Source organism: Liolophura sinensis, chromosome 6 (genome assembly GCF_032854445.1).
Source record: "Liolophura sinensis isolate JHLJ2023 chromosome 6, CUHK_Ljap_v2, whole genome shotgun sequence".
Lineage (NCBI taxonomy): Eukaryota > Metazoa > Mollusca > Polyplacophora > Chitonida > Chitonidae > Liolophura > Liolophura sinensis.
Genome location: NC_088300.1, coordinates 78897824 through 78924465, shown reverse-complemented (window position 1 = coordinate 78924465; position 26642 = coordinate 78897824). Strand labels below are relative to the sequence as shown.

General features: G+C 37.9%; 2 protein-coding genes across 5 annotated transcripts in view; one reads left to right on the top strand and one right to left on the bottom strand.

Annotated features, from left to right (window-relative positions):
* The window catches only part of LOC135469302 (receptor expression-enhancing protein 1-like), a 50234-nt gene extending 31375 nt beyond the window's left edge, over positions 1-18859 (bottom strand). For 2 of the 3 annotated variants that reach the window (XM_064747919.1, XM_064747921.1), the window contains exons 1-2: positions 18721-18859; positions 6791-6863 (exon numbers count right to left, since the gene is read on the bottom strand). In XM_064747919.1, the coding sequence (XP_064603989.1) occupies positions 6791-6863; positions 18721-18752 (105 nt within the window). In that variant the 5' untranslated portion in view covers positions 18753-18859. The remainder of the gene's footprint in view (positions 1-6790; positions 6864-18720) is intronic. The other variant, XM_064747920.1, reaches the window with a different exon arrangement.
* Positions 18860-19414: 555 nt separating this feature from the next.
* LOC135468326 (probable JmjC domain-containing histone demethylation protein 2C) overlaps positions 19415-26642 on the top strand; it is a 91909-nt gene continuing 84681 nt past the window's right edge. For both annotated transcript variants that reach the window (XM_064746514.1, XM_064746513.1), the window contains exon 1: positions 19415-19657. In XM_064746514.1, coding sequence (XP_064602584.1) covers positions 19493-19657 — 165 coding nt within the window. In that variant the 5' untranslated portion in view covers positions 19415-19492. The remainder of the gene's footprint in view (positions 19658-26642) is intronic.

The following is a 26642-nucleotide window of genomic DNA, read 5'->3' as shown; positions in this document are numbered from 1 at the left end:
CTATGTTACATGTACATGTATGTATGTGTAGAGGTAGGTGAGAACTATGTCAAATGTACATGTATGTACATGTAGAGGTGGGTGAGAACTATGTCGCATGTACATGTATGTACGTGTAGAAGTAAATGAGAACTATGTCGCATGTACATGTATGTACATGTAGAGGTGGGTGAGAACTATGTCGCATGTACATGTATGTACGTGTAGAAGTGGATGAGAACTGTCACATGCACATGTATGTACGTGTAGAGGTGGGTGAGAACTATGTCACATGTAAAGTATGTATGTGTAGAGGTGGGTGAGAACTGTCACATGCACATATATGTATGTGTAGAGGTAGGTAAGAACTATGTCACATGTACATGTATGTACATGTAGAGGTGGGTGAGAACTATGTCACATGTACGTGTATGTACGTGTAGAGGTGGGTGAGAACTATGTCGCATGTACATGTATGTACGTGTAGAAGTGGATGAGAACTGTCACATGCACATGTATGTACGTGTAGAAGTAAATGAGAACTTTGTCACATGTACATGTATGTACATGTAGAGGTGGGTGAGAACTATGTCGCATGTACATGTATGTACGTGTAGAAGTGAATGAGAACTATGTCACATGTACGTGTATGTACGTGTAGAGGTGGGTGAGAACTATGTCACATGTACATGTATGTACGTGTAGAGGTGGGTGAGAACTATGTTGCATGTACATGTATGAACGTGTAGAGATGGGTGAGAACTATGTCGCATGTACATGTATGTATGTATAGAGGTGGGTGAGAACTATGTCGCATGTACATGTATGTACATGTAGAGGTGGTTGAGAACTATGTCGCACGTACATGTATGTATGTGTAGAGGTGGGTGAGAACTATGTCGCATGTACATGTATGTACATGTAGAGGTGGTTGAGAACTATGTCACATGTACATGTATGTAGTGCTGCTTCACTCTGATGATTTATTGAAGGACTGACCCTATATCTACCACCCCCTAAGCGGATGTTCTACCCATTGAGCCATTGTGACTGGTTTGCACAAAAAGAGAGCTGCTTACTGGCTGTCCTTATCATCATATCATAGAGACAAAAAAGAAATATTAAAATCACTGAGTATGAATATCATAAACCTTGATGTACATGCACATCTATCCTCAGCCATTCCCAAGCAATTCTAAAAAATGATGTACTTTTGACCTGAAATGATGTCGTCAGCTCAAAAACCCTGTTATGACAGTACCCTTTGAAGAAGAGAAAAAAAAAAAACAAACAAAAAAACAACCTGTGAGTGTGAAACTGAAGTGGAGTCCAATTCGGAGGGAGGCATCACGTCTGTAGCTAGCACCTGTGAGCTGGCTATACATGTAGGTTCAATGAGGCATTAATTTATAAGACTTTGGTGTCTTGGCAGTGGTCTCGAGAACAGAGGCAGGCTGAAGAGAGGGGTTGGAAGAGAATGTTGTGAGCGGGTCGGAGTTCTTCAGCTTCCAGGAGGGGCCTGAAGCATTGTCCCTAGCTGTCACCTCACACCCTTTGCTTCCTGGCTGCTTACCAAATTATCATGTCTAAAATGGCAGGCTAAGTCAGGATTTACAACAAATGTAGCTCTGACTCCATCACAAATATCATAAAGTGTAATCAACAGACTAGGAATAAGGGTATTACAGTACAGACTCTAAAACAGATTCAGTTCCCCATTCCTATTCTTTCATGTTCCTACATCTTAACTCCTTTAGTAATGACAGTATATTCTCATTGCATGTATCCAAATCAGAGCTTAATGTCCTTGTTATAAAGCTAATCCTTTAAGCTGGTTCACTGTAACATCTAGTTCATTAACACAAACAACACAATGTACATATACATCCTAACACATAAACAAAACCCGTAAATCTGACCAAGGACTTGCCAAAGATGTATTTCTTTACAAATAGGATGAATCAACTATCTGTGGTGCATGTGGGGCCTGGAAATGCATCCTAATACAGATTCTCAATTATCAGGATTGAGACTGTACCCCCTAGGAAAACAGCAAACACTGCAAAGCTGCTCACACCATAAGGTCATTTGCCTCCATTGTTAACGATTCTTCCAGGTTCACAGCCATAAGTGAGTTGCTTGACAGAGAAGAAAGGCTCCTCCTCTGGCCATACATGTAATTATGACTATCTTTTGCTTAATTAAATCATGACCTCCAGCCAATCAGATGGCTACAACAGCAAACTAAGCCTCACAATTTTAACCAATTTTGTGAAACTTCCAAGCTGCAACTTCAAACAAGTCTTTGTCACAGCTAGTGAGAAGCACCGCTGATTGTCAAACAAATAAGCATTCTGGAAGTCCTGTTTTTGCAATAAATGCCCCCTACTGGTTTATTTACAGAATAACAACTATGTCAAAGTAAATAACAATACAAAAATGGCCTAAATTTTGGTCTGTAACTTGTTGCTGAAGCCACATACCAAGCTTTAATTCAACAATTCTCATGGTGAAGGTCCAATTCAGCAGACATCTATACTTTCTCATAGCCACATACTAAGTTTCAATTCAACATGATCTATAACTTCGCATGCTGAAGTTCCAAGTTTCAATTCAACAGAGATCTCTATCTTTTCATGGTGACGTTCCAAGTTTTAATTCAACATGGCCTATAACTTCTCATGGTGAACTTTCAAGTTTCAATTCAACATGATCTGTAACTCCTCATGGTGAACTTTCAAATTTCAATTCAACATGGTCTATAATTCCTCACAGTAAAGTTTCAATTCAACATGATCTATAACTCCTCATGGTGAAGTTCCAAGTTTCAATTCAACATGATCTATAATTCCTCACAGTAAAGTTCCAATTCAACATCTCCTCATGGTGAAGTTTCATATTTCAATTAAACATGATCTATACCTTTTCATGGTAAAAAGTTTCAATTCAACAGAGACCTCTATCTTCTCATGGCGAGATTCCAAGTTTTTATTCAACGTGATTTATAACTTCTCATGGTGAAGTTTAAAGTTTCAATTCAACATGATCTATAACTTCTCATGGCGATGTTACAGGTTTCAATTCAACATGATCTATAACTTCTCATGGTGAAGTTTCAGTTCAATATCATGAGATGTTTTGAAATGAAGTCTTGAAAATGTTGTAATGTGAAAAAAAGACATCATTTGGTTGAAGCTATGCTGTATGTACCTACTACCAATGCAATACGATGAACCATTATGAAACACTGAAAAATCTTTGTGACAAGATGCTGTAGTCCCATTTGGTACTCGTAGGGGTTTAATGGTGACTCGAGTCAAAGAACCTTGTGTCCAAATAACTTTGGGTCTGCAGTGTTTATTATCAAACAGAAGGGTTCTAAACGGCCGAGAGGTTTAATAGCGTTGTAGCTGAGCACAATAACTAGAAGCCTCTCACGAAATTCATGTCCATTTCATGCTGGTATGCTCTCTAGTCATAAGTGGGAAGGCGTGACAGCAACCTGCAGATTGTCAAGGGTTTCTTCCGCCCAGTGCCCTGTTTCTTCCCACCATAATGCTGGCTGCCATCAAGTAAGTGAAATATTCTTAAGTATGGATTAAAGCATCAATATAAATATTAACAACAGAAAGAAACATTTGTGTCCTTTCAACTGCTATCCCTGGGTGTGCACTTTAATGTCAGAATTTTCACTGCACTCTATTTCTGTACATGTCTCCAATCATTCCCAGCCAGCTGTCCCCTTTTGGCCTAATCTTTAGCATATGGACTGTTTATGACAGACTGTTGTTTATGGTCAGTTACCTATGTGCTTAGTTCAAAATAGTATGATTTTACGTTTCTAACAGCCTGAACGGCTTTTACCTAAAATGACTTCATTTATATGATGGAAGCCAGCATTGTGGTGGGAGGCTAAACCCACGACCATCTGCAGCTGCTGGCAGACTTTCCCACATATGACCGGAGAAGAGAATGGTTTGAGACAGTTTTACTCAGAACATTTACTCCTCTTATTTACAAGTCCATTTACTGACTTATTCATATTATATCATAAAGTACAACTGCCTTTAACCCGAACCTTAGCTCGGAAAGATGTTATCTCAACTTTTCCCTTTGGCAGCTTGATATTTAAATGCAATGACTGATTAAATGTTGACTGAAGAAAAGAGGGAAAGCATCTGAGACCCAAGTCTCTAAATGGTAAAAATTGTAAATTGAGACGAGATGCAATATGATTATTAAACCACTGTGTTCCTGGACAAGCTGGCTGTCAGCACAAAGAGGTAACACAATACAAGAATATAATATGGGAAGGACATGCTTCTGCACAGTGCTGCATTCTAATTTTCTGGTGCTGGATGAAAGCTGAGAGTAAAATACGAAGCAGTGGATGTGAGGAGATGAGATAATTATGTCTGTGAATGGCTGGCCAGATACTGGGGATCATTTTTTCATCTTGTTAACCATGTATGCCTGCATACAGTAGGAAGCAGTGGCCTCTGGGCAGCAGCTGCTATTACGGGCATATTACACCTCAGCTTGAAACTGTGGAAATTATCACAGTGAAGGAGAAGTGAATGCTGTTATCTAACCCAGTCTGTAACGAGAAATCTTGCCTGCTTGTTAAGTGTCCTTCTGGAAGCCTTCAAGACAAGGCCATCAATTACACTGGACTGGTCGATTTTCACCTGTGGTTGTCAATGGTAACTATAATTTCCAAAACTTCAAGGAGATTATCCTGGAACTGATGTCTTCACATTCTTGGCTGCTTCTGGCAGCTTTCTGGTCATCAGCAGGATTGTAGGACACTGAGAGAAGCTTCACAAGATGTCTCTCTCTCTGTCTTTCTTCTCTAAACCACTTTTACTTCAAGGAACTTCAAGCACATCTTACAAACATGTATTAATCTATAAGTGTAAAAAGGTGAAATGTGTTTAAAAATGAGCAAGCATACTGTAACACAACCTTTTCGATGCAAGTATATGTATGTCACGAACAGGTATACATGTAGTAATGTGTACATGTACATACTCGTGTTCCACGGCTATGTGATAAGGCACATGTACATGTTCCATGACTATGTGATAAGGCACATGTACATGATCCACGGCTATGTGATAAGGTACATGTACATGATCCACGACTATGTGATAAGGCACATGTACATGTTCCATGCCTATGTGATAAGGTACATGTACACGTTCTACGACAATGTGATAAGGTACATGTACATGTTCCATGCCTATGTGATAAGGTACATGTACATGTTCCACGACTATGTGATGAGGTACATGTACATGATCCACAGCTATGTGATAAGGTACATGTACATGTTCCATGCCTATGTGATAAGGTACATGTACACGTTCTACGACTATGTGATAAGGCACATGTACATGTTCCATGGCTATGTGATAAGGTACATGTATGTTCCACGACAATGTGATAAGGTACATGTACATGTTCCATGCCTATGTGATAAGGTACATGTACATGTTCCACGACTATGTGATAAGGTACATGTACATGTTACATGGCTATGCGATAAGGTACATGTACGTTCCGCGACTATGTGATAAGGTACATGTACATGTTCCACGATTATGTGATAAGGCACATGTACATGTTCCATGGCTAAGTGATAAGGTACATGTACCTTCCACGACTATGTGATAAGGTACATGTACATGTTCCACGATTATGTGATAAGGCACATGTACATTCCACGACTGTGTGATAAGGTACATGTACATGTTCCACAACTATGTGATAAAGTACGTGTACATGTTACACGACTATGTGATAAGGTACATGTACATGTTCCACGAATATGTGATAAAGTACATGTACATGTTCCCCGACTATGTGATAAGGTACATGTACAAAATCCACGACTATGTGATAAGGTACATGTACATGATCCACGACTATGTGATAAGGTACATGTACATGTTCCACGACTATGTGATAAGGCACATGTACATGTTCCACGACTATGTGATAAGGTATATGTACATGATCCACGACTATGTGATAAGGTACATGTACATGTTCCATGACTATGTGATAAGGTACATGTACATGATCCACGACTATGTGATAAGGTACATGTACATGTTCCACAACTATGTGATAAGGTATATGTACATGATCCAAGACTATGTGATAAGGTACATGTACATGTTCCATGACTATGTGATAAGGTACATGTACATGTTCCACGACTACATGTATGTGATAAGGTATATGTACATGATCCACAACTATGTGATAAGGTACATGTTCCACAACTATGTGATAAGGTACATGTACATGATCTACGACTATGTGATAAGGTACATGTACATGTTCCCCGACTATGTGATAAGGTACATGTACATGATCCACGACTATGTGATAAGGTACATGTACAAAATCCACGACTATGTGATAAGGTACATGTACATGATCCACGACTATGTGATAAGGCACATGTACATGTTCCACGACTAAGTGATAAGGTACATGTACATGTTCCACGACTATGTGATAAGGTACATGTACATGTTCCACGACTATGTGATAAGGCACATGTACATGTTCCACAACTGTGATAAGGTACATGTACATCTACATGTTACCTGTTGTCTACGTGGAACTGGCTAGAAACTCTTCACCTGTACAGAGCTACATGTACATGTATGTCCTACATTCTACAGCTTTTTAATTTGGTTTCAACTTTGGTTTCTTCATCCATGTCTACTGTATATTAAGTTAAATGTGTTACTGAATGTATTTGTAAGAAATACTAGAAAGAAAACCTCATACTTACATATTCTTTGACATTCTTTGTCCGGACAGCCTTGTAGGAAGCATACGCTGGGTAAAGGGTCCCAAACAGCAGTCTGCAAACAGCATAAATGTAAGGTGCCATGAATACCTCTATAGTCAGGAGCAGTTCCTTGATTACACCTGGGTCCAGGCCTAACAGCCAAACCATCTGGAGGGCAGGGAGGTGAACACAACCACAGAGAGATGCTGGGGGCGCGGTTACACCCCTTTCTGCCAGCAGTTTACACTTACACAAATTCTGATCTGTCTTGACAATACAGCCACAAGTCCTCCAGATTTATTAGATTTTCTGTTTAGGTACATTGTAACTCTCACCCTACGTGATATGAAGACTTCACAGGTAGCTTATGAGCAAAACTTAAAATGACAAGAAAATATCTGCCAGCACCCATGACAGTGGAAGCCTCCCAGTTAACTCCACTTGTTGATCAATGAACTCAGGGTAAGAAGACCCTCAGCTGCTCCAAACTGTTACCACTGGCATCATCCACACACCACCTTGGGTATAACCCGCCACTGAGCGAGTGAAAAGGGCAAGCCTGAACGGCACATACATGTGCAGTGCAGTGTACCTCCTCGATGGTCACTCAATCACCAGACTAACGCTTGTGTACCTATAGTCTTAGTCCAGCCAATGTAACCAAGTCCACCACAGGGTTTTCAGTACCTGGCCAAACTCCATCATGGCTGTTTAAGTACATGTAGCCTTTAAAGTAGAAACCACAAATACATGTACAAACATGTCCAGCAAATCATTTCTCTCACACACATACACAGATGATGAGCTGCAGGCTAGTCTCAGTTAGAACAACATGTACATACAATTCATGGGTGGCATTCATAGAGCCTTGTATATGAGTGATTCACATACATATATGTGCCACAGGGCAGTGTTAGACACCCAGTATTGTAGACACCTAGACACCTAAGAAAAGTGAAACTCCTCTCAGGTTTCCACTATACACAGGTACACGTACAGGTAGGAGTGCCTCAGAAAAGTGAAACTCCTCTCAGGTTTCCACTATACACAGGTACATGTACAGGTAGGAGTGCCTCAGAAAAGTGAAACTCTTCTCAGGTTTCCACTACACACAGGTACATGTACAGGTAGGAATGCCTCAGAAAAGTGAAACTCTTCTCAGGTTTCCACTATACACAGGTACATGTACAGGTAGGAATGCCTAAAAAAAAGCAAAACTCTTCTCAGGTTTCCACTATACACAGGTACATGTACAGGTACAGGTAGGAGTGCCTCAGAAAAGTGAAACTCCTATCAGGTTTCCACTATACACAGGTACATGTACAGGTAGGAGTGCCTCAGAAAAGTGAAACTCTTCTCAGGTTTCCACTATACACAGGTACATGTACAGGTAGGAATGCCTAAAAAAAAGCAAAACTCTTCTCAGGTTTCCACTATACACAGGTACATGTACAGGTACAGGTAGGAGTGCCTCAGAAAAGTGAAACTCCTCTCAGGTTTCCACTATACACAGGTACATGTACAGGTAGGAGTGCCTCAGAAAAGTGAAACTCTTCTCAGGTTTCCACTATACACAGGTACATTTACAGGTAGGAATGCCTAAAAAAAAAGCAAAACTCCTATCAGGTTTCCACTATACACAGGTACATGCATAATACACAATGAACCCGTCTGTAATGTTCATTCATTATGTGGCATGGTCCAACATTTCAATCATTTTAAAATCATACTGACAACAAAATGTTAGCATTAGCACAAACCAGTGTTGGAATTTCATTCTATATACATGTGTGAGTTGTAACAAATACACTGAACATGAGGAAATGAAATACAAACCAATTTTATGACTGCATTTTACTAAATAAACACAATGAGCATCGCAAGATATATCTACATGTATTCTGTATGTATCAATTTGACATGTCTGTTTATACATGTATAGTTACAGAATTAGGCTCATCTTCATAAAATGGAAATCTCAATAACAAAAGGGTGTCTAGCAATCTGTTTCACCTTGGGTCCTGTGTGAACATAGCTGACGTGATTCTCCACAGATTATGACATGTTATCATATACCCATTAAGCACAAACCCTGCCATCACTGTGTTTGCCGCTCCTGATTCAGACTTGTTGTCACTGATTGGATCTGAAGAAATCCCTATCTACTGCTCATTCAATGTGTCCTCTCTGGTTAGAGAGGTGAAACCTTAACTACCAAATGAAGTAATAGTTTTGAAACACAAATGATTGATAAAAGTACCAAAAGCACATCCCAAAATAAGGAATCATGGGACTGGATTGGATTGGACCAACTGTGGTTGGACTCTTCTGAGTGATGACTTCAACCAAAATTTAGGTCACCAAATATGACTTAAAGGCGCCAATACGGAAATGGATAAAATACCACAATCATTAAGACATGTACATGTACATTATGTGTCTGAACAAATGTATATTTGCATGACACAAAGTATAGGCAATCTTTTTGGTGACCGATGACCCGGGCTCACCTTAAGGTCATCGTTTTTATTTTGAGCTCTTATAAACCAGTGAATGAGCCAACATTTTGACCCCTGATACATATAGCTATTGCAGGCTTTCCTCTTAGTCCAGTTATTAGAAATGTGCTAGTCATAACATCGAGATAAACATTTTGATCTCAAAGATCAATTGTTGTCAGTTAGACTTGTTTTCCTATCTCGCCAATGTATGTTTATGTACATCATTACCCTCCCTTGTTCCAGTGGGGTGAGGGGTAAACTAGTCAGTACAAGCTTCCGCTATGATCTGACATCAAGTCAATCCTTGGTCATCCACACGTGATAACCACAAATGCACTTCTGGAACATTAGACATACAGTGTATGTGCATACACATTACATGACCACCCATCTACAAGCCTAACACACATGTAAATACATTGTACATGTGTGAGTTGGTAAACCTCAGCTAGCTGGACACACACACTCTACCTATTGCACAACCTGGTATTTTGATGTAAATACCAGTGGTGGGGAATACCTATATGCACAATTTGTACATGTATCTATGAGAAAGTTGGCCACAGGACATCTTCACTGAATACCTGCTTCAAAAATACACAAAACACTGTTACACACTGTACACCCCAATCTCTGTCTTACATGTAAACTTACACAGCCATACTGATCTTGATACCATCAAATCTCTTGTGTTAATGTAAAAACTATCTTGGCAACAGTAGTAACGCTAGTCTACATGCTTGTACATGTATGTCATGAGCAAAGCTGATGTGGAGAGTTTCTACTATAGCAGTGATCCTGATGCAACTACACAACATCTTCATATATTTATCTATTTATAAGTTTGTTGTTAAACGCTATACTCAGGAATTTTTCCCTCATGATATAGGGTATACTGACCATGGTGGTCAGTCTAATGGGATGATTGCTGGGTGTAGACTGATGAACTCTCCTACATCTGAAATACACATATAAACATCACACTGGTGTAATACAAGTGGTCATTAACGATGTAAGACTGTGTAAATAGCCAGCGTCATTGACCACTCGTCAGTAAAGCTCCACAAGCAGTGACAACAACAACATTTTCACCGGAGATATAAAATATACTACATCTATGTCATTTTCTCCCACAATAATGCTAACCACCATTGTATAAGGGAAGTATTCTTGAGTGCGGTGTAAAACAACAATCAAATAAATAATCAAATAAACATCTATATTAATCTATGTATCCTAATCAACGTGTCTGATAAAAAAAACAAAACAAACTCATTACTGTTTCACAACTATTCGACAGTAAACTACACATTTAATTACAACAACAACATAGGAATAAAAATCCTGCTAGGTGTACCTGATTGTGCATGTATATCAAATTGTACATGTTGAGTGCATATGTACTTCAAGATCCACTAGTCACACAGACATTATGGATCAAACTCACATATGCTGCATGTGCTAGATGTAGTCTGCAGAACTATAAATATATGACGCAGTCACCCTAACTAACAGTACACGTCTGCACACCTGTACATCCAAATGTTCAGCATACCCGTCTCATCACTGGTGCTATCATTACTGGTCATGGTAATGCATGGATAATGAAATCAGAGCTGTGTAACAGGTTGCTGTAGCATACAGATTGCAAAGGAGTATCACAGATAATATTTTTTATCTTAATATCTAAATCATATAATATATGATGATAATAAATATACATAAATAGGTACAATGTATGTATCGGCTGTACATGATGCACATGCAGTCTTTGACTTTAATGACATTTTAAAGTTAACTTAAATTATCAACTACAAGCACCAACAGACACATTCTGAGATTCCCTGCCTATACTATACACTATTCATGGGGAAAGTGTCCTGCCCTTAGAGGTAAACATACTGAACTCAATAGCTATATACCCTAGCCCCTCAACCAAATGACAGTAGCCTACTCTTGGTACATGTATATACCCTAGCTCCTCGCACAAATGACAGTAGCCTAATGTTGGTACAGCTATATACCCTAGCTCCTCAACCAAATGACAGTAGCCTACTGTCAGTACATATATATACCCTAGCTCCTCAACCAAATGACAGTAGCCTACTCTTGGTACATGTATATACCCTAGCTCCTCACACAAATGACAGTAGCCTAATGTTGGTACAGCTATATACCCTAGCTCCTCAACCAAATGACAGTAGCCTACTGTCGGTACATGTATATACCCTAGCTCCTCAACCAAATGACAGTAGCCTACTGTCAGTACATCTATATACCCCAACTCCTCAACCAAATGACAGTAGCCTACAGTCGGTACATGTATATACACTAACTCCTCAACCAAATGACGGTACATGTATATACCCTGACTCCTCAACCAAATGACAGTAGCCTACTGTCAGTACATCTATATACCCTAGCCCCTCAACCAAATGACAGTAGCCTACAGTCGGTACATGTATATACACTAACTCCTCAACCAAATGACGGTACATGTATATACCCTGACTCCTCAACCAAATGACAGTAGCCTACTGTTAGTACATGTATATACCTTAGCTCCTCAACTAAATGACAGTAGCCTAATGTCGGTACATCTATATACCCTAGCTCCTCACACAAATGACAGTAGTCTAATGTTGGTACATGTATAAACCCTAACTCCTCAACCACATGACAGTAGCCTAATGTTGGTACATCTATATACCATAGCTCCTCAACCAAACGACAGTAGCCTTCTGTCAGTACATGTATATGTATACACCCCAACTCCTCAACCAAATAACAGTAGCCTACAGTCAGTACATGTATATACACTAACTCCTCAACCAAATGACGGTACATGTATATACCCTGACTCCTCAACCAAATGACAGTAGCCTACTGTTGGTACATGTATATACCTTAGCTCCTCAACTAAATGACAGTAGCCTAATGTCGGTACATCTATATACCCTAGCTCCTCACACAAATGACAGTAGTCTAATGTTGGTACATGTATAAACCCTAACTCCTCAACCAAATGACAGTAGCCTAATGTCGGTACATGTACATACCCTAACTCCTCAACCAAATGACAGTAGCCCACTGTGGGTACATGTATATACACTAGCTCCTCACACAAATGACAGTAGCCTACTGTCCGTACATGTATATACCTTAGCTCCTCAACCACTTTGCATATGAAATAGCAACTTTGAGTTCAATTTATGCACCTTCATAATTTGATTTTGGGATGATATTAAGGATGTTGTAATTTCACTCTTAAAACAATATTCAGCCTAAAGAGTTATCCCTATGAATCAAGATGCATGTATCAAGTTCCCACTACTCTACATTTTGTATCTGTGCATAAATAAAACAGGGACAATGACATGAAATTATACAACCATATGAATGATTCTCTGACAAAGACTACACGTACACGTACATGAACATAAATATCAGGCAAACCGCATGAAATATGTTATTTACATGCACTACTTTAACTTAGCTGCTTCACAAGACAGAAACATGGTACATGCATTGTCCATTTAATTGGAACAGAAACTTGCAAATTTGTCTGGAAAACTACATGTAGCTTGCTTTCTCTTAATCCTTGGGTCTTATTCAATGTTTAGATGTTTACATATAAGGATTGCTGCTGTTGAACCAGTCCTACTCCTGATGTAAGCCAATCCTGCTAGAGGTTACCGTCTCCTCTTAGTCTTGATCTACCACTAGCAGGCCTAAGTCCAGGGACAGCCATGTGTAGGGATAAGGCTCCAGGTTACAAGGTGATAACATCTACTTGGAAGCTGGTCCACCACTGCACTGCTGAGCACTACATGTACAGTACTACTTCAGGGATTACGGCAAGGTGAACCACTTCTCAGCTCCTCCTACCCATATGTACACGTACACCTGTACTTGGCACTCCTGAGGAAACAGCACTTTTTTAACCTAGTTTTGAAGATGGGTAGAGTTGCAAACACACTCAATCAGCATGCAGATGGTTCCTATAGCAACTGAGCTACATGTACTGTACACAGACCTGAAGAGAAACCAGTTCCTACAACCCATTTTGGTGTAAGGCTAACATTCCACCTACTCTATCTGGAGTATGCACATGTAAAGTTATGCTGACCTCTACTTCGTTACTTTTATCAAAGGATTTGTAAACTACAAATAAGCTACAGATTTTCAGTTTAATTCAATCTTTAAACAATCATTACAGCTTACAGACTATCTATACATGTCGACACGTTTTCTCCTGAACACATGCACATACATGTAGATTCTTGCACATTACCACAGTGGTACTTTCTGAAAGCTTGAGAACTGCAGATAACAAGGGTATTGTCAAAAAATTACTTTGTTGTTGCTTTCAACAAATTAATGACTGTTGCAACACCAAGGTCTTCTCAAATTTTAATCGAATGTTAATACTGGCATTTGACACTTCTCGTTCACAAAATAAATATTTATAACAAGGCATTCAGATAGCAGTGGTAGCTTGCCTGAGCAATTCGTACAGCTGTTCAAGTCAGGTAATACCTTCAAATACAATACACTGACCTCTAAACCCCCTAAAAAGTAGAATGATATTATTCTCAGACATTCACCGATATTATGTGTGTGAAATACAGAGCTTTGAGTGCAACATCACGATAATTAAATGTGTCTTCAGGTAGCTCATTTAGCATTATGCGTGAAAAGCATTATTACAATGTGTATGTGAATGAGGGTAACAAGTACCCTGTGTGCCTGAATGAGGGTAACAAGTGCCCTGTGTACCTGAACGGAGGTAACAAGTACCCTGTGTATGCGAATGAGGGTAACAAGTACCCTGTGTACGTGAATGAGGGTAACAAGTACCCTGTGTACCTGAATGGGGGTAACAAGTACCCTGTGTACCTGAATGGGGGTAACAAGTACCCTGTGTACGTGAATGGGGGTAACAAGTACCCTGTGCACGTGAATGAGGGTAACAAGTGCCCTGTGTACCTGAATGGGGGTAACAAGTACCCTGTGTATGCCAATGAGGGTAACAAGTACCCTGTGTACGTGAATGAGGGTAACAAGTACCCTGTGTACCTGAATGGGGGTAACAAGTACCCTGTGTATGTGAATGGTGGTAACAAGTACCCTGTGTACCTGAATGAGGGTAACAAGTACCCTGTGTATGTGAATGAGGGTAACAAGTACCCTGTGTACGTGAATGGGGGTAACAAGTACCCTGTGTATGTGAATGAGGGTAACAAGTACCCTGTGTACGTGAATGGGGGTAACAAGTACCCTGTGTACTTGAATGGGGGTAACAAGTACCATGTGTACCTGAATGAGGGTAACAAGTACCCTGTGTACCTGAATGGGGGTAACAAGTACCATGTGTACCTGAATGGGGGTAACAAGTACCGTGTGTACCTGAATGGGGGTAACAAGTACCCTGTATACCTGAATGGGGGTAACAAGTACCCTGTGAACCTGAATGAGGGTAACAAGTACCCTGTATACGTGAATGAGGGTAACAAGTACCCTGTGTACGTGAATGGTGGTAACAAGTACCCTGTGTACCTGAATGAGGGTAACAAGTACCCTGTGTATGTGAATGAGGGTAACAAGTACCCTGTGTACGTGAATGGGGGTAACAAGTACCCTGTGTATGTGAATGAGGGTAACAAGTACCCTGTGTACGTGAATGGGGGTAACAAGTACCCTGTGTACTTGAATGGGGGTAACAAGTACCATGTGTACCTGAATGAGGGTAACAAGTACCCTGTGTACCTGAATGGGGGTAACAAGTACCATGTGTACCTGAATGGGGGTAACAAGTACCGTGTGTACCTGAATGGGGGTAACAAGTACCCTGTGTACCTGAATGGGGGTAACAAGTACCCTGTGAACCTGAATGAGGGTAACAAGTACCCTGTATACGTGAATGAGGGTAACAAGTACCCTGTGTACGTGAATGGGGGTAACAAGTACCCTGTGTACGTGAATGGGGGTAACAAGTACCCTGTGTACCTGAATGAGGGTAGCAAGTACCCTGTGTACGTGAATGGGGGTAACAAGTACCGTGTGTACGTGAATGAGGGTAACAAGTACCCTGTGTACGTGAATGGGGGTAACAAGTACCCTGTGTACATGTTTAGATGATATAAAAGATATACGCACAGTTTCAGGGAAATTGGTGCAATACTTCGGCAAGAGTGGCATGGACAAAATCTGTGTTCATACAGATTGTTTTATTGGCCATTCTTTGTGAGCACTGATTGCACAACTGGTGCATCCAGTTTGAATGAAGAAATATAGCAATAAGAAGAGAATACAACGTATCTGAAAATCCATTACTGCACCAAGTACCTGAACGGAGTAATTATGAAAATAATCACACAATTGTAATTAAACTTCAACAAGTTTAGATGATAGGAGAGATGTATGGTAAGTTTCATGGAAATACATGTACATGTAGCTTCAGTGCTTTAAGAAAAGTTGCATGGACAAAATCTGAATGCATGGAAAAGCACTGTTACGCAATGTCCTAAATGGTGGTACATTTGGTAATTTGGAAAATAATTACCAAATTGCCATTAAACTTAAACATGCACAAGTTGAGATGATAGGCAATATGTATGGTAAGCTTTACATAAAAAGAAAAATTTATGCTCATATTAAGTTACTGTAAATCTCCAATCTTTCTGACCTTTTTCAGAGAAATATATGCATACAAGTATGGCAAAATTATACCAAAAATGATTTGTTTGAGGCACTAAAGGCACAAGCTTCATAAAACTGTGAAAGTTAATTCTCTACACCTCATGTTTCTCTCAGAATGTTTCAAAATATTGGTCACAGATGTTGAAAAGCTTAAAGACTTAGGGTTTATGTAGTTTCCAACTTGAAGTGTGGTCTCCCATTTGTAAAGTCACAGTGAATTCCACGGCTATGATCTAATCTATTTCAAGATAAATGTGTGAGAAGATTACTCAAAACCTGACCCAGACCAATCCAAATCAAAGACATCATCAATAGGCAAACCTTAATTCCATGAATCAGCTGGTGTTCAAACTTAACTTGAGGTTACATAGAATGATTTGATGCATTATGCAAATTGGGCAATATTTCGAGCAGTTACTGCACAGAAACCAACAATCAATGACAATAATGGTGTTGAATAAAGATGGAAAACTGATTCAGAGATTCATTGGGCTAGTCCCGGAACTTGGTCAAAGGTTTCACATACATCTACGTGTACTTACTGTAAACTGTGAGTCTCATGATTATCCATCAGGTAGTTTTAATATACAAGCAAACTCGAGCAACAGTGAAAGCAATGGCCTCTTTTTTGGAGGGCACATCACAAACCATCAAAAAATTAAATCGAAAGTAACACCTTTTTTCTTTTATTCATATCTTTTAAACCAAATGATACTTATAATGATGAGATTAATGATACAAACCTGTTGCCTGCGTCAAGCGCAATTACCATGGCAAAGGTACATTGAATCACTTCACTGTATACTGCCATGTAAATTACCCCTGACATATTCTGTCACTGCTTCACAGAATGTGGCCCAGCGTACATGTAGGTAGAAAGATATTTGACCGAGTCCACCGAAGCTGTAAGTCTGTTGTACATGAATACAATTCATACATTTTACTTAGGGGCTTTTTAAATTTCTTCCAAATGACTCAAGCAATTATGTAGTGTTTACTCTGGACTATTCCAACCAATTTGCACAATAACAATCTGTCTTGAAAGCACATGTAGGTCTTAAATCACCTTTATGCCACTTTCACAATCATTACTGTAATTCTTCCACCATTTAACTTGTTTGCAAGGTGTTCAATCAATTGAATTCTGAGGGTATTCTTCTGTGTAGACTGATAAAATTATACTTTTTGTGAAGCCCTGAAATTGGCCAGTCCAACCAATGTAGTTTTGTCTCCAAAATCAAATTAAATACATGCATAAATTCAGCTGAAAGTTGCTCTTTCATATACAAAAAGGTTTAATCTGGGTAGCTTTCTAGAGGTCCCATCAGACCACAGTTTACCCCTAGAAACGTTCCATTTAAATGGGAGAGTGACTTCAAGGGAGGTAATTTGGTGCAGCACTACCCTGGTTTTCATTTGTTTCTTCAAGAAACGTTTCCTGAGCTACACTCACAATGATTTTAGTCTTAACAAGTAAGCTAACAAATTCAAGAATTACAATGGTCAGTATATAAATTAAGTCATTTTCTTGGACTCTTAGACATACAATGCAGCTATCAATAATAATTTGTTAATGCACTATTGAACAGTTGGATTAGCACCTTCATTGAAACAATAGTTTCAGTTTACTCTTTGCCTGGTCTTAGTCTAAATTGTGGTAAGTCTAACGGCATGCTGCAATTCTAGTCAGAAATCGGGCCATTTAGAATGAGTAAGACTTTCCCAACAATGACACTTGTGACGTAAGCAGTTTGTGTACACACACTGCGAGAATGAAGCCTGAAGCGGTGTCAAAGACTTCCTTCATCAAAATAGTGTGGAACATGCATTTACCAGGCAAAAAGAAGACCGTAGGGAAGGAATGTAAGTGGCTGAAGTAGGTCAAAAAAGAGGATAAGGCGGGAAATACAAACGCTGTTTGGTCATTCTAAATGGATCAACTTCTGACTGGAATTGTCTAAGTTGTATTCAGAAAGATAGGATTTGGCTCTGTATCAAATGAAAAGCACAAAATACTTTTATATAATGTATACATGAATGTAGGACCTAAACTGCAAGCTGATGAATTTACAACCTTTTTGTAAGTCAAACTATTTAATTCGGCCTGCTTCATTTAAAAAACAAATATGATTTCTACTGCTTCATGTTTGTTGGTTAAAATCTCATAGGATAAGGAAATTTAACAACTCGCCCACAAATTAAATACACAATAAATGACTGAACATGGTCATTGTTAATTTTTTTCCGAAACATTGAAATGCATCAGTGACATTTCCTTTACACAAAGAATATATTTCTTGACAAGTTCCCTTGGCAACAATTCAGTAGGTCTACATGTTTAATTGCAACTGACAACATGCTCAACCTTCATCTGAACCACAGACATCAAAAATGAAACACACAGTTTACGAAATGATCACTTTCGTTTTAGAAAGAGGCTTGGAATTTTATACTAATCAACGATACGTCTAAAGAAGAACACTACATATATTTAACAATAACTGAAAATAGTAATACCGTTTACAACTTTTCAAAATAATTTCATCAACGTGTCTGAATTCCATTAGACCTAGTAAGGCACGATACAAATCCAACAAGATGAAAATGCAACACCGAACGTTAGAAGTGATACATTCTTCTTTGGGCTATGTACAAAATCGTGAACATCGCACTACACCAAGCTACATTACTCACTTAAATTTGACAAAAATATCCAACCATACTCACATAACGAGACGCGAAACTAGTGCTGAAATCATTCTCCTGCTATGTGTACAGCTATTACTCCACAAAACTGTAAATCAGCCGTCCAAAACGACCAATTTCTTCATTTGTTTACCGCCTCTACTTGTTCGTTACACGGCAGACATTTTGAATGTTGACGTCATGGCTAGGCGCAGGTTGTCACATGACATAAACACTGTCATGCTTGCACACATCAACATGTTGAATTATTTTCTGGTTTCAGTCCTTTAATGCAGCTTGTATTTTAATTATGTGAGTCTGCATCGGTGATATTGGTAGCCTACTGAATTAATTTGCTGTGGTTGTGAATAACTGTTAAAAAAACGGTACCGGTTAAGCGTTCGTGTACATGTAAGTGGGGCTAGCTGATACCGCTTGTCAGTGAAGATATGCGGGGAATGAAACAAGTCTTTCGGACTCCGCCTGCACGTAGTCTATTTTTGTTCTGTTCACATTTGCGAATGTTTAAATTTGATGTTTGTTGAAAACATGCTAAAGAACTCATAAAACTGATTCCAAACGACCAAACAACAATGTGGGTGCAAAACATGAAGGAGGGTTGTCTGCTAAATGACGGGACTATATTGACTAGCGCGGATGAAGACAGGGAGTGTTGACCTTTTGACCCAGCCTAATGTAGGTGGAGGCTGTATCCTTACACAGGCACAGTGTAAATGAGAGGGAAGGCATTCCACAAAATTTTGTTGTAAATTGGTACACAGAATTTCGTGTAAAACGTCATAATGGATACTTGATGGGTGAAATGGCGTTTAAGTCTAGGGAAGAAGTAGTAGGAAAAAGATTTCTTGCTGTTCGAAGTGCAGGAAGGTTGAAACTGAGTAAAATATCCGAGTGGGAATGGCTAGCTGGAGTTATACGGGCTGTTTCATGCAGGGATAGTTCTAGTTCGGATTTTTCGGTAAGTAATTTGGACATTTCTGCTTGCTTTTTTGGAGGCAAACCTTTCATAATTAGCTTCTTGTTTCATGGTGATAAATACAGTAGTTGAATTTTTTACTTTTCATTTGGAAAACTGTCTTCTCCCCCCCAGCCCCGGCTGCTTCTGACGGCTGTACACGGAATCCCGGGTTGTTTCATGACAGGTCGACCAGTTGACCTTACTTCACATTGCCGTTTTTAGTGCTTTTGTGAGGCGTGTATAGCTTCCTCTCTACGTTAATCATTGATAGTCATTTTGATTTTTTAATCTAGATATTAATGTTTTCTTACATCGTGTTATTTCTTTCACTGAATAACTTTCATGGAATAAGCTGGTGTGGTGACAGATTCCATCGTCAAGTTCCATCTCATAATGTTACTGTTAGCCCCGTTAGCCGATATTTAACTTTAATAAACACTCATCTTATGCAGGTAGTTACTCTCCTTTATATCATGATGCTGTCAGTATATCTATAGGATGCCTGCAATACAAACTATGCTTAAGCCATCTGTAGTACTATGTGGCTGCCTGTGATGACTTAGTTTTTGCTTTTTTTGTGATGTGATGTGCTTGATGTGGGAAGGGTTATATTGGTAACAAAACTTAACTCTTGAATTAGTGTTAGCTAGGATGTTCATGAAGTAGGTACTGGACATGTAACAATGTGAAGCACAATTCTGAACTGAAGTGCAGCATCATCACTTCTCTGCATTCAGAATGTTATGCCATATGGATGGTTATTACACAGAAGATTTGCCACCATCACTACTTTTTCTTGTAATACTGCATTGTACTTTAATTTCACGATGTCTGAATAGTTGATACCATACCACAGGGTATTTGTGAAAAGTTCTGACCACAAAATTTGACCAATAAAAGATAGTAAGACAATGTGTACCTTTGGACTTACCTTGAAATCAAGAATGTGGTATTTGGTATTTCACTTATGAAAGCACTAATTTATTATTTACTGGTACCAAAGTGTACAACTTTAAAAGCTTTAGGTGGTGAATTAGAAGGCAGTTATCATTTACCTGCAGCCTGCTACTGTAGTAAAATTTTTAGCAGGTAGCCATCTACTTTGACCAAAGTGCCTACTTTACTTCATTTAATTCTCTTCCAGGTACATGTGCATTTAGTTACCTACTTTTCTAGGGCAACCATTTAGTCAGAAAGATAATGCAAGCCCTGCGCTTTTGACATTTCTTACCTTTTGTTTTCTTAGTTAATAGTGAAAAGCTACACAAGTTTTGAGTACTAAAATGGCAATGAGGGCATCTAAGATTATGGCGTTTTTATTGTGACCCTACTCTGCTGTGTATGATTTGTTCAAAGTGTTACATATTGCTCTTGTGCATTACTGTTTAGGGGTTCACAGAAGTCATTTTCCCATGTACTGACCACCGCTTTCTGGGGGAATTGTATTTTTGTTTCAAATTGAGCTTTTTTTTTGTTTCAACTGACCATTTGAGATACTAAATTGGAATATTTTTGATAATCACCACACATTGCAGTTATTGTTACATGTATTTCAGGATATCAGTACAAAGAAGTGTAACCCCTGCCCAGAAGGCTTAAAGCCTAGAACATCAGTCCAGATTGACTGAGCAATTAATCTTGACAACGCTTTTTAAAAATATTCAGTTGTAATGAATTGGGAGTGGCTGTGCATTAATGGCTTATGGAATATGTGGTTGTCACACTCAGTGTGTGAAAGGACATGTCAGTACCTTACATGTGTGTGTACTAGAAACTAATAGTGAATAGTGCATCCAGATGAATGTTTTGTCCAGTATCTGAATTCTCTTAAAATGATATCCTTACTTGTCAAAATAAACAAAGGTTTCAATCAACAAAAGCAGTTCAAAAAACAGTCTGATTTGACTTATTGAAATGGTACTGATCACATGAAATTTACCACCAAATTCAACCACTGGTAATGAGAAAATAAAGAAACCCACAATTAGTGACTTACCCCATGGAGTATTAACTATAATGAAGTTTAGATAGAGAGTCTTCATACGTGTATTACGAAGGATAAAATACACTGCTACTTTATTTAAAGGAGAAGAAAACCTGAAAGTGATGCCAAAATCAGATGAAAGAGCATCAAAACTTATTGCAAGTATGATCTTTAATATTTTTTGGATTTTTTTTTCAAGAGAAAAAGGTATTTGAAAATATTTTTTGTATGGTGGGTATTTGGGACCAACTTTTGGTATTTGTCGTTGTTGCATAATAATGTTCTACATAAGGATACGATGCTTGTCTAATAAATTTATTTGAATGTAAATTAATTGAAACATATGCATTTAACCTAAATTATGATAATATTCCTGAACATTAAAAATATAAATATGATCCAGATTGAGGTTTAATACATTTGTTAGCTGAAAAGAACCAATTATAGTGCAAAAATATTTATTAAACCTGTGGTACATCTTCATTTATGACATTATTAAACAAAGACTATAAATACCGAAAGGTGGTCCAAATACCCGCCATACAAAAATTATTTTCAAGTGTATTGTCTCCTTATGGAAAAATTGGAAAAAATATTGAAGACCACATTTCAGAATAACTTTTCGCACTCTTTTATCTTAACTTTGTCATTTTTATGTTTTCTCCACCTTTAGTAATGAATTGTCACTCTTTCCACGATGAATACGGCATATTTCAACAGCCTACACTGAAGTCCTTTTTTGGCACACATCTTCATGCTCAGTCTTTGAACAAAAAATAGGCTTTTATAGCGAACCAGTGTTACTGGTAAATGTTCATATCTGAGGGAGAAGGTTTTAATTTCGCTGCTATAAGCCATTTATCAAACTTCAGACTACTGAAAACGAAACCTGGAGGCAAACTGCATGCTTGCCTTTAAGGAAGCTGAAGATATTAGCTCCACCTGACATCATGGGGAAGAAACCAGTCAGACAGCATGAGCTCACATGCAGTCACTTGCAGCAGGCTGATGTCAAAAACAGAACGATCAAAAGACGAAGTAGGTCAAATTATTTGTGTGGACTGATTTGGTAGAGACCAAAGAAGCTTACTATGTGTCATGTTGGATTTCATATGCCCTTGTGCTTCCAAAAATTGCCTTGTTAAATCTAATCAACGCAGAGGGTCATGAGCATTTTTGTAAAAGGGAGATAACTCGTCGAGCGAACAGGTTTCTTCGCAGACTTTGGATATGTTCAAATTGAGTTTATGTAAAATTTTGAATATTTCTTTCTAAGAACAACCTCAAATTGAATGAATACAACCAGTTATTTAGTTTTTGATTCAGTCGATGGACCAAATACCAGCTCGTCCAGATGACTTCTATGAACCTCTGCTATTTTATATGTGAGCTCTTAGTGTGAAAAATGTCTGAAACCAAGGCCTGTTGTGTAAACCAATGTAGAATAAATAGAGAGAAGTTCTAAATGCAGACAATCAGCTTGTTTTTTGTTAGCCACAGATTTCATTTTGCTAAGAGAGAACTTGCGTGTATGGTAAATAAAAAGTGGTAAGAAATTAAATGTTTGTTTTTACATTTTAACACTGTCTCATATTATTATAATAAAACATTTGAACATTCTTTTTTTTTGCAATGAACTTCATTTAACAAGTACATACTCAATTGTTTCAAAAAAATATCTTTGACAGAATAAATTTGTGTTTTCCCCTCTAGTATTTTCAGTTCTGTCGAACTGCTTATTCACATCAAAGGTTGATTTACATGCTGTTGTACATGTGTGAAACAGGTAGATGTAAATCTGAAATGTTTTTATTTATACAATACCACAGTGGAAAAGTATAACTGAAGGCTGATGTTGCAATGAAATCTGAGTGGGATTTGACATTAATGGCAGACTTGACTTAATTTTAGGCTAATAATAGCTCAAAAGACAACCAGCCTATTTTTTGGTTGGTCTTACATCTAACTACTTCTTGTCCTTGATGACTAAGCATAAAAAAATACAAGACAAGAAACAAACACCCTTATGTCCTCCTTTCATTTACTTTGTGTTTGTCATTACAGCTGATAATGATGTGATGTTTGAATAGTCTTCATTTTCTGGCACATATTGTCTCATTCCAGTACTTATTGTAAATGGGTGGTACTAAGGCGTTTTTATAGTATGCCCCATCATCTCACATGTGCGTATAATCTTTATAACTACTATTTGGATACTAAAATAGATCTTGTGCTTTCAAGATTGTGTATAACCTAAGCTCAGCTTTACTTCACAGGGAGTCAGGTGAAATTAGATGACAAATTATTTTAGTTTAACCATCAAAGTGGGTATTTAAATTAAATGTACAACCCCAAAAGTTTGATATTTATAGGTTGTAGACAATAATCTTTTTTCAGATTTTGATTTGCATATACATGTACATGTGTGTTCTGGCATAATTTTTTGTTTTTGTTTTAATGTTGAAATCATACAGTATACATACTCCCAAAGAAAGTTTATACTTTGTTAGTTGTAATCTTTCAGGCCACCCATGTGTGAACACCAGTGTGCAGTACTGTTGTTTCAAATTGTCTAGAGTTTATTGTTTGATAGTGCCTGGCAGTATTATTATTTTATTTGAAGACCAATTGTCTTGCACCAGGGTTTACATAGGCCCTGCGATTTCCTCTGTCGATAAACCTCACCACTATCATATGAAGTGAAAAATTCCTGTGAATGTAAAAAATCAAATAAATAAGGCTTTGTCTTTTATGCATGTTTTTGTGTGTATTTGTTGAAGGGGGTTTTATAGAAGTGAAATAGACAGCTGAAGACAAACCTGTCAAAACAGAAACTTAAACAGTCAATATGTTTGCTTGTAAATTCACTGATATTTTCTAAAAAACATATTGAATTATTGTATATTGAATTATTGTATATTGAATTATTGTGTATTGAATTGTATTGTAATAAAATGTGGTAGTGTTAATACCTGACTGTTACTCTAATCCCATTTTTAGGAGGAAAAAAAACACCCCCTTGTTTGGCATTTCTGAATCATTGATTCTGCATATGCGAAATGTGTATGACTATTGTAATGACTGTACATGTGTTTTAGCTTGCTAGGCAAAAGTTAACCAATATTGATGAAGCTTTCATAGTGTGTTGTCTGTTCTTCAGCCAAACAGTAATTTTTTGTGTATACATGCACATGTATGCCTTACTGAAATGTAATCTAGCAATGGATCAAACTTTTTTATTGCTAAAGTTGTATATTAAGTATCATATGATCTGTCTAAAATGTTAGGCTACTATTTCTTCATCATATTTACTACAACATGAGTGCCTGAAAAAGGCTTCACAACAGTCACAAAAAGAGTTGAGTTTTTTATTTCAAACGTTTGTTTGAAATTGGTATAAATTGTAACTCGGGAACATTGTTAGAAAGATGATTATTTTTTGAATTAATGTCAACAAATGTTGCCTAAGTCACATGGTACAGTTATGACTGTTTTTGCCTTTAGCGACAATTGAGTTCGAACTGGAAACTCCTGTATTGCAATGTATTAGAGTGTCGATGGAGAAAGATAAATGTAGGTTTAGCTGCAGTGGACCAAAAAGCAGGTCTAGGCAGATCTCATTTCATGTGGCCTGAATAGCCAGCCACACAGCCAAGCACAGGCCACAGAGTCTACATTTATGTACATGTATGTACTGTGGCTTCAGGCATTTTATTTCCAGGGTTGAAAGAGATGCCTGTTTTTATATGAAACCTGCCAGCATAATAGAATTCACTTCAGATGTTTATTCATCATAGCATTGAACTTATTTGAACATGTATTTCATTAATTCATGTAATTTTGTATTTCTATTATAACCTCATGAAATAGACTGCCTTAGGATAAAAAAAGACAAAAACACAACACAATGGACATTAATATGGTGCTTCCAATTTAGGAGGCTGGCAAGGGAACAAAATTTTCAGAAAGCTGGGAAGACAATTGACTGTGATTGATGAGGGGTGGTGGAAGTGCCATAATGATGCTGGGCTTTGCTACTGCCTAGAATCCATACCCGCCATCAATGGCATTGTGAGAAATAAAGAAAATGACTACCAATTTGATACTGTCTGACATTCTTGATTTATATTTTAGCCCATGTGCGATAGTGGGGGTCTCACTCAGAGCAGAACAAATGCTGTTTTGAACAGGCCTGAATACAGTACAAGGAGGACTTTCCAATCATATTTTGTAATATTCCATGACCCAGTATTTGTATGTGTACTTGATGTGCAAGGAACTTTTTGAATTTTTCTGTGTAAATGCAGAAATAATTTATTTTTTACTTTATAGATGTCATTGGCATAAGGACCTTGTTCTTGGGAAATTATGAACCTAAATGCTTTATATCTATATCTATATATATATATATATATATATATATATATATATATATATAAAGCATTTAGGTTCATACTCAAAATCCTCTATGGTTGTGCTGGATGTAATTTTAAGTTAGTGTGAACCACTGTATGACCTGTGCTAAAGTTTGAAGATGCCGGAGGGGTTTTATAGCTAGAAATGAAGTCAGCTTACATAAAGTGGTCCTATTGCAGCATGTAACTAGAAAGGATTGTCCAACCCATTGTGTTTGTTTTTTTTAATAAATATTTGTGATACATGCAGTTTATATGGTAGTGTAGAGATCATTTGAACAATTGAAATACATGTAGGGTTTGATGATAAAATGCATGACGGCTCTCAAATGCACATGTATATTTACCTTCATTGTAGCTAAGTACTGTGAGGAAAGTATTACATGTATTTTTGTTTGGTGTTTACAAGGTTAGACAGTACACCTGTAATAGACCTTATAGAGGGATATTGCACAGTGAAGCTTGAGTATCATAAATATTTTTTGAGTTAGGGTTGAAAGTGATATTTAAGACATTTCAAGAGAAAAATATTTATGATATTCAGTCCTCACAGTGCAGTATTCTATTTATTAATTATATTCTGACA